Raw genomic sequence first — 9,797 nt, 5'->3', positions numbered from 1 at the left:
GTGTTATTAGATATTAGATTTAAAGTTTACATGTACAGTTTGAATAGAAATTCAATTAAATTATATTTCAGTTGACCACAAATGCTTGTCAGCACATTCAGCAGTACACTTTAACCATATTTCTTTAAACAACAGAATACAAAGGTAGCCTAACTCAAGTCCTACTAGTGTGTGAAAATAGAATTCTAAAGTTCAGCTAATTGCATTTAATATGAATTTAAAATATAATACATTTCAATTTAACTGTAAACAAATAACATCCAATTAAGTGTCATAAAACATCACATCCAGTTGACACTTAAAGGGTTAGTTCACCCAAAAATGAAAATTCTGTCATTAATTACTCACCCACATGTTGCTCGAAACCCGTAAGACCTTCGTTCATCTTCAGAACACAATTTAAGATATTTTTGATGAAATCTGAGGGCTCTCTGACCCTCCCATAGACAGCAAGGTAACTACCACGTTCAAGGTCCAGAAAAGTACCAAGATGATCGACAAAGTAGTCCGTGTGACATCAGTGGTTCAACTGTAAAGTTACAAAGCTACGAGAATACTTTTTTGCGTATTCTTTTTTTTTTCATTTTTGGGTGAACTAACCCTTTAAGTATATTCTTTTAAATTGTAAAATCCCTTTTAAATGCACTTCTTTTCCACATGGAATCTCTCTAAAAGACAGATTTGAAACAGATCATAGTACTTTATTCAGCCTTCAGACAAACATCTGCCTTCCACTGTTCATCTCTTCATTTCTTCCTCTCTGTTAAGAAAGACGAGAATAAGTTTGTGCATTATCTGACACACCAAAGCAATCCAGATACCTCTGATGTGGCAGCTGAATTGTTCAGTTGTCTGCCCACTCACAATGGTGCACTTAAGCTGTCGTGTCTCTTCTTCCAGCTGATGATTCTCTTGATGTTCTGGGGTCCTGGTGTCTCTATGAGCCTGTGATAGGTCTGCATCATGCTGAGCGCACGAGCGCCGCCGGCACATACCCGAGCCTTCTGCAGCCTGACCACCGACGCCAGATTACACGCAATCTCATACGCACGTCCAAAATGTTCATGAGCTCCATCATACCGCTTCTATGTACAGAAATAAACATGCAGATACACAGGAATACTAAAACTCTATAAACACTCCTAAAGTTCACAAGGATCTCATGCAACACATGCTAATGATGCCTTAAAAGGCTCTCCATATAGCTCACTAGGGTTTGGGACACAACTTCTAGATTTAAATCTAAGCTATCTATCTCTTACTCTTAAGCTGAGGATGTTTCCAAGGCACATGCAGGCTTTCTCGAGGTGTCTGTCCTGTTTGCTGCTTAGAGAAATCTCTGCAAACTTCTCCAAATATTCAGTTGCCTCTGTTAGTTTGCCTTCACTGTAACATACAAACACACAGAAGCTTTAGAAAGAAATGGTTACTGATAAGTCATAGTTGATCAGTTATCAGGGTCCAAGTACCATAATCACATTTTCATTTACCAAAAACCACTGACTATTCAGTACTAGTAGTCATTCTATTAAAACCAACTAATTTACATTCACCATGTAGACACATGTTGCTGTACTGCCACCTCATGGCTAAAGTCCATACCTTACATATAGCAGTCAAAAGTATAGACACTCTCATTGTAAATTTTAAAATAATAGTCTTATGAAATATTAAGCCACATTTTAAAAATAATGTTATTAAATTAAAGTATGAGAATTATGGCGTGACCAAAAATGCAAACAAAAACTTATATTTGAGCTTCTTTGTCCTTATTCCTGCTCTGCTTATTCTGGACATTAAAGAAATGTTTTATGTTTTGTCATGTAAGTCTTCACTGGAGGAAGTAATATTATGGACAGAGCGCATAGTTTAGCCATAAGCAAAGGTTTGAAGTTAAACCGTCTAAATTATATATTTGTTTCTTACAAACATGCAACTTTTCACTTCACAAGATGTTACAGTTGAGGTCAAAAGTTTACATCCCCTTTCAGAATCTGCAAAATGTTAATTATTTTACCAAAATAAGAGGGATCATACAAAATGCATGTTATTGTTTATTTAGTACTGACCTGAATAAGATATTGCATATAAAATATGTTTACATATAGTCCACAAGAGAAAATAATAGTTGAATTTATAAAAATGACCCCGTTCAAAAGTTTACAGCCCCTTAATTCTTAACACTGTGTTGTTAGCTGAATGATCCACAGCTGTGTTTTTGTTTTGTTTTGTTTAGACCTTCAGGTCCCTCAAATTCTTTGGTTTTGCAGCATTTTTGTGTATTTGAACCCTTTCCAACAATGACTGTATGATTTTGAGATCCATCTTTTCACACTGAGGACAACTGAGGGACTCATATGCAACTATTACAGAAGGTGCAAATGCTCACTGATGCTCCAGAAGAAGAAAAAACATGCATTAAGAGTGAAAAGTGGGGGTGCAAACTTTTGAACAGAATGGAGATGTGTACATTTTTCTTATTTTGCCTAAATATAATATGTTTTCATTAAGTACTACCCTTCAGAGGCTACAGAATATAGTTACATGTTTCCCAGAAGACAAAATTTGTTTAATTTACCCTGATCTTCAAATTAATAATAATAATAATAATAATAATAATAGTTTAATTATTTTCTGTTGTGGACTAAATGTAAACATCTTTTATTTGAAATATCTTATTATCATTTTGTATGATCCCTCTTATTTTGGTAAAATATTAACATTTTGCAGATTCTGAAAGGGGGATGTAAACTTTTGACCTCAACTGTAACTGATGGACTGGAGTGGTGTGGATTACTTATGGATTATTGTGATGTTTTTATAAGCTGTTTGGACTCTCATTCTGACGGCACCCATTCACTGCAGAGCATCCATTGCTGAGCAAGTGATGCTATGCTACATTTCTCCAAATCTGATGAAGAAACAAACTGATCTACAGCTTGGTTGGCCTGAGGGTGAGGACATTTTCAGCAAATCTTCATTTTTGGGTGAACTAAGCCAGCTTGAGTGTGCATACTGGGAGGCTTTTGAAAAAGTATTGAAGGAGTTCACTCATTTTAAGATCACAAGAAACATAAATTCAATCAAGTATGTCCAATATTTATACTAGTAGTACATACCAAATTCAAGGATCAGCCATTTCTGTCAGGACCACTATCGTCAAAGATGATTGACAATTAGCATACAGTTTGGATTGGCGGTATGTTTCTGTTCTGGGCAAGAACTCCCTGCGCCTCCATGCAGCCTAGCATGGATGAGAGCAGGGAGAGCTGCAATAACCCCCAGGGTAAACAGAACAGAACTAACATAAATGTATTGCAGATATTGTTAAAGTTCAATCATTTTATGTACACATTTTAGAATTAGTCTGATTCAAGGAGAATCAGAAGCTGAATCCCGACTGACAGAGGAGGAGTTGGGGATGGAGGAGGGTAATTAGCTATTGAGCAATGCGAAAACTGCTGATAATACTGAGGGACCTTATATATGAATGCTTAGATAGGTGTCGTATTCCCATAGGCACATGGGGATCAGCTGAAGGTCAGCTGATGCGAGCTTGACTAACGTGACCTGCCAGAACTAACGCTACGCTTGATATTGATCTAAAAATCAGCATGTTTTTGATAATTATTTACTGGGGCTCCAGAAAATGTTCATGCCCAGTTTGATTCCAAGTAGGCAAAAATTCAGGGAGGAGTCATTGCACAATAAAATATATTTTTCTTTTTAAATTTAATATAATGGAAATTAATTTGGAGATATCTAGAGCATGAGTAGTGATTCTAAATACGACACTTGTTTATTCCACATTTCTAATTTTCTGCTCTATAGCACCATCAACAGTCCAATGCATGTGATTTTTTTTATCCTACGAGTAGTGTTCAACATTTTGACACATTTTTAAAAAAAATCCAAAGCAGCTTATATTCCGTTCAATTTCTACATCAATTAATGGCAAAATTCCCAGGAAACTGAACTTTGATATGTCTAGAACCATGTTTACTGGTCATTTTTTTGTACCTTTTCATTGCAAAACATTGGGTTTTTCTGTCTCTACAAACAGTCATTATTTTAGAAATGAAGCTTTACATCTCAGCTTTAAATGTGTGATGTGTGCATCTACTGTACCTCTCCAGAGATTTGGCAATGGCTTCATATGCTCTTCCCAGGCTGTCTGCATTTTCAAGTATTGTGGAGATCTCCATACATACGCTGAAAAACTGGCACAAGCAACAATAACATCAAAGAACAAATAATTACAGAATGAACGAGCAGAGTTTGGGAGCGCTCTGAACAGACCTGTTTAGCAGTCTTCTGGTCTCCAGTGCTCTGATACGCCAGGCCCAGTCTATAGGCTGCGTCTCCTTCTGACCCTCGATCTCCCGCTAGACGACAGATCAAAAACCAACAACAGGAAGAGTCATTAAACTGTGCTTTAGGGGTTGTGTGGTTTTACTGCTGGAAATCTGACGTGGAAGTTCCTTATGCTGCCCTAATGTTATTCATGGAATGCACAACTGGCCAAGCGTTTGAAAATCTGATCATACACGGGCTGTATTGCCAGTATAAATGTATAAGATGTTAATCTTATTGTCATTATATGACAATAAGATAATTAGCAATACTTTATAATAAGCATGCAATAACAAAGCACTTAGAAATAATTTGCTAACTATTAGTTATTAGTAATTAATAGTTTATAAATTGTAGTTAGGGTTAGGGTTACTTTTAAGGGTTTTGGGGATAGGCTTAATGTATTTGTAAACATTTGAATGAACTCTTAATACGAATGCAATTAATGTGCAATAATAGTTGGTTTAAAGCACATACTTAATGACATTTTCCAATTTTCCATGACCTAATCTAAAGTGAGAACTATTTACAGATTGTCAACAAAGCATTATCTAACTCTTTACATAAGAACTAATTAAACAACAACACTTAATTACTGACAATGAATGAAGTTTGTATAGAGTCTATTAATAGATTAATTACAGTTTATAAACTATTAATTAACTATAAACTAATAGTTTGCAAGCACTTTATTACTATGTACTTTTTAAAAAATATATACCTGAATTATATTGAATAGGAAAAGTCTCATTTCTCCTCCACCTTGCCTACTCTCGACTAAACTTTACTTCATTCAAATTCAAAGGTACATTTTACTGAGCTTTGTCATGTAGCTGGGCACGCTGCATGTATCTCTGCTTATGTCACGTCAAATCACTGTCATTGTGAACGGAGTGTGCATACACTCTTTAGCCATCTGGTAGGCCTCGTTGAACATCTTAATGGCATGTGTGTAGTCTTGTTCCTGAAGCAATCTCTGTCCCAGCAGCGTGAACAGCTTCTGGAGCTCCTCACATGAGCGTGAGTGATGCATGCGGCCGCTGGGGTCCTGCCATGTACGGCCCATGGTCAGGTGATAAAACACCTCATAATGCTCTTGTGCTCGCTCCAGCTGACCTGCAACACACAGGTTTTGGGTGAATTTTACAAAATAGGGTCATATTTCTCTCCCACCAAATTTAAAAGAAACGCTGATTTGAATTTAAATTGATTTGAATTGAGAATGTCTTTTAAATTCCAATTCAGTGTAGTCTAATTGATTCAAGTTTGAACTGAGGTAGGAAATTTAAATCTGAATGTAAAGCGGCAGATTGAATGGCTGTCGTATACTGTATTGAAGGACTGTGTATGTATGTTACCCTTCTCTAAATAAACTTGGCCCATGTGTAGGTTGGCCTCAGCCTCTCTTTTGCCAGAGTCCATCTTGAATTTGCGAGCTGAATGGAGGGCCAGCTGAATGAAATGATGCTTTAACCATTTGTCCTCCGGCTCGGTGAAAAACCTGGCCAAGAACATGTGGTTGTCATACGCCTCTCCATACTGTCCTACAGCAGGAAACAAAGAGATGCAGAGCATTGATATAATATCAATCTCAAGGTTTAGGGGAACAGAGCTAATATACATGTACTGATGAACTGTAATTTATTTAGATCCAGTATATTACTTTAGCAACAATAGTAACAACTATTACATACTGTTTAATTGTTGTAACAACTGTTTGAAAAGTTGAAAATTAGGTTAAGGGAATAAGAAAACAAGTAGTTAGAATAGAAAAAGAATAGAGAAGGGTCAATTTTTTTAATAAATAAAAAGAAAAATAGTAGATTGAATAGAAATAGAATAGAGAGTGCTAAAAAACAGGTGGATTAAGTACATCTGATATGATTGAATAACCCCTTTAAGTCATTAACCCTAAATCAAATGTTTTTGTATTTATTATGCATCTTAACAGTTTAATACACATTCATTTGTAATTAATACAGACACTGAAAAATCAAATCACAGAATCAGACTCATAAATAAGCTACAGCTATGTATTATTACTTTTAAAATATAGAAGCGATGGACGTCTGTATAAGTTCAGAATAAATGTACTTAAATATAGGCTAGGGTGACAAAGTTTTTTTTTTTAAATCTTTATTACAAATTACATAACATTAACAACAACCCCTCGTCCCAATCTACACTGTAAGGAATCAAATAACAGAAAACGTACTGGCAACTCATTATCAGGACATTAGCTAATTTTATGAACATTTGCATTAACCCTAAGGCTGATGATACACGGGGCAACTTTTTTGAGCAATGTTGCTTGGGCACTTTCCACAATTCTATCTGGATACTTTAAATCGGGCGTGGGCCCTGTGTCTCTCACCTGGTTGCCCATTGAAGCACCATTGTACAAAGTTGCCCTGTGTATAATCCGCCTAGAACAATGCAATGAAGTGTAAATGTCAAAATACAGATACAACAACTGTAAAAATACATAAAATAAACATGGGGAATCCCTTCAAATTAATACAGTACATCGTGCCCCAATTTTACGATTTGTTTAGAGTGTAAATATGAATTTCTGTGCCCAGAAATGGTGTGCCGTTACCGTGTCTCTCGGCGGTCTCTGCGGAGGTGAGGCGCTGCTGGAGTGTGTGCAGCTTGTGCGGATCCGCTGCGTCCCAGCGCTGCAGCAGCGAGAACATCTGCGCAAACGAGCGAGGAAAGCCCTCGCGCAGCAGATGCACGCACACATTCTGACGCAGAGGCTCCGTGAACCTCCAGAGACACGGCACAAGATGGTTAGCATAACAGTCATCTCACAAACTAAAACATCGATGTGTTTAGAACCACTAACGTTATAAATCCACAGATGAGATCTTACTCGGTGGGGATCTGCGTTTTCTCTGCAGCTGGATGGACGGGATTCTCCTTCATCCATTCTGGGCTGGACCTAAACTTAATCAAGAACAGTCTGGACATTGTTGGAAGGCAAAATGTTTCAGTTTTAGCGTTGATAAGCAGAACGGTAACACTTTAGAATAATGGTCTGTTGTTAACAAGTAACTGTGCAGGAAGTAATAGGTAGTACTACATTAACACTTAACTTAATACTATTAACTAAGCAAGATTAACTAAGCAGTAGGCTAAGTAGTAGCAAATTTAGGACAAAGGTAGTTCCTTATTAGATATTTGATAATTATTAAATAAAAATATCCTCATTGAGAATTACCTTGTCAGCCTGCAGGAACTACTAGTGATCTGGACCATTATTTTAAAGTGAAAAACACCTTAACCACTCAGTAATTACTCACAAGTAAATTAATAAGTTATTTAACATATTTTATATCTGACACATATGCGTGTGTGAGGCACTAGTGATATTTTACCAGACACTGGAATCTGGAATATTCGGTTTTGTGCTGAACACAATATAAATGCAGTCGATGCCTTCATTAAGGATGTGAACTGTTTTTGTCAAGAGAACATCATTATTTATATTCAAGAAAAGTCCTCCCCAGCCTGCTGTCACTAAAGGTATAGGTCTTTTGGAGTCGGAGACATACTGAACTGACACAAACTAGAGCTCATAATTGTGAACTAATTCAATCACTTCCTAATTATTAACATTTTTAAATGAATTATTTGTATTATTATTTTATGTGTTTGTTTGAAATAAGCAGAGAACATCCATCCTTTGGTAAGAGTAGTAGTCACAATTTCAACCTGTAGCCGACTTATTTGGGGGATATCAAATTCATAAATTAGTTTCCACAAAAACCCAATTGTTCACTTTTAAGACGTTACTGTTGTGATTAGTAATTAATTGGTTATTCTTTATTAACTGGTCATAGTTCGCAAGTAGTTCTCAATGAGGATATTTTTATTTAATAATTATCAAATATCTAATAAGGAACTACCTTTGTCCTAAATTTGCTACTACTCACTGCTTAGTTAATCTTGCTTCTCTATTAGTTAATAGTATTAAGTTAAGCGTTAATGTAGTACTACCTATTACTTCCTGCATAGTTACTTGTTAACAACAGACCATTATTCTAAAGTGTTACCAGCAGAGCTTACTTAGACGTCGGTGTTTCGCTGTGTTTATGGGGATTGTTGATGTCTGGGAGGAGAGGAGTCCTCGATCCACTCACCGCTGCTGAAGACATGCTGCTGCTAAAACATGTGTAAAAAGGTCAAATAAGTTACATTTGAGTTAACAACAACAAATGTGTGACAACGACTTATTTTAAACAGACACGAGGAAGTTTATTAAGTGCCCACAAACGAGTAGCTGCGAATGACCTGTTTGTCAGATTTGTGGCTCTTCTGTATCTTGCTAACGTTGACAAAATGGAGTTCCGTTGCCACAGCGACCGAACTGCTCACTTCCGCTCAACTCTCTCTCTCTTCAGTCTATCCGTCTGTTATATTATACTATTATTTTAATGTATAGATCGCCACAAAGAGCAATTTTAGCGGAGTCTGATATAGAACTGAGAGTGACTAGAACAACCCTTTGCCCCCCCCTTTTAGGTAAACCATAATTTATTTTAAAATTCCTTGACATTTCCTGGTTTTCATGACCACGATAATTCTGTACATAATGAAATATTTCTTATTATTATTAAAGTTATGAAATATTAGGAAAATTAAATATGATTAAATATCTAGAAAAGCGCAATATACATTATTACAAACGATTACAATCATATTACCCCGCTCAACTTTTTTTGTACCCATAATTCATGAAATTTCTGTTACAGATATTCCCTTATCATCAGCCATATTAATGTTGCGGGACCTTCCTCTGGTGACCACACGGGGTCGCTGTATACTGCGTGATGTGTGTGATTTCTTCAGCTGATGCTTTTAATTTCATTTTTCTTTTTAGTGCTCTTTAGTTGTGGCCATGTTCATCGTCCATTGACTCATTAATTAATGTGTGGCCACCTTTGTCTCAGAATGCTTAGATCACTGGCACAAGTGAAAATTCGTTTTGTTCTTACTTTAAATCAAACACATCGAGATCAGTCTATGCCTAGATATGTTGCCCCGTCAGCGGCGGGTGGAGGCGCTGTGTCGCTCTCACCGGATGTAGTTTGTGGCGCGCGCGGGACTGAAATTTACTTCAGAAAGATGTCCGTGTTCTCCTGTTTACCTCTGCTTCTTCAGGTAGCAGGGAACGTACAGAAACACACACATATGAATATATATGACTAGCAGGCAACCATATGATACAATGATTAGCCTAGATATTAATGGTGATTTTGTAATCAGGCTAATTTAATTGGCATAATTGTTACTTTTTAGTCAACAAAGCTAGGATTCTTGCCTCTTTCGGTGCAATATTAGCACCAAGGGCTGGATATATAGCCTATATAAAAAAATAAAAATAAAATAATATATATATATATATATATATATATATATATAAAATAAAATTTACCAAC

General features: G+C 36.3%; 1 protein-coding gene across 5 annotated transcripts; it reads right to left on the bottom strand.

Annotated features, from left to right (window-relative positions):
- Positions 1-595: 595 nt before the first annotated feature.
- Positions 596-8,732, bottom strand: ttc29 (tetratricopeptide repeat domain 29). Of its 5 annotated transcripts, none has more exons than XM_016506710.1 (11): positions 8,650-8,732; positions 8,425-8,520; positions 7,229-7,297; positions 6,953-7,122; positions 5,712-5,897; positions 5,257-5,469; positions 4,300-4,385; positions 4,129-4,220; positions 1,263-1,386; positions 865-1,085; positions 596-760 (listed from the first exon to the last, which is right to left on the bottom strand). In XM_016506710.1, exons 2-11 carry the CDS (start codon positions 8,511-8,513, stop codon positions 739-741), a joined length of 1,272 nt encoding a protein of 423 aa, XP_016362196.1. In that variant the 5' UTR covers positions 8,514-8,520; positions 8,650-8,732; the 3' UTR covers positions 596-738. The 5 variants fall into 5 exon arrangements, with proteins under 5 accessions (XP_016362196.1, XP_016362197.1, XP_016362198.1 ...); XM_016506711.1 differs by having other exon boundaries at positions 8,425-8,517; XM_016506712.1 differs by having other exon boundaries at positions 8,425-8,514.
- Positions 8,733-9,797: the final 1,065 nt, after the last annotated feature.

The sequence above is a fragment of the Sinocyclocheilus anshuiensis genome, unplaced genomic scaffold (genome assembly GCF_001515605.1).
Source record: "Sinocyclocheilus anshuiensis isolate Anshui unplaced genomic scaffold, SAMN03320099.WGS_v1.1 scaffold991, whole genome shotgun sequence".
Taxonomy (NCBI): Eukaryota; Metazoa; Chordata; class Actinopteri; order Cypriniformes; family Cyprinidae; genus Sinocyclocheilus; species Sinocyclocheilus anshuiensis.
This window is presented reverse-complemented; position numbering and strand designations above follow the sequence as displayed.

Excerpts from the sequence above, each read along its gene's own strand:
- ttc29 (XM_016506710.1), bottom strand. The coding sequence starts at position 8,513 with ATGTCTTCAGCAGCGGTGAGTGGATCGAGGACTCCTCTCCTCCCAGAC. Across the intron at positions 7,123-7,228 it reads AAAACGCAGATCCCCACCGA|GTTCACGGAGCCTCTGCGTC; the intron begins GTAAGATCTCAT and ends GTGTCTCTGGAG. Across the intron at positions 4,386-5,256 it reads CTACCAGATGGCTAAAGAGT|CGGGAGATCGAGGGTCAGAA; the intron begins GTATGCACACTC and ends TCTGTCGTCTAG.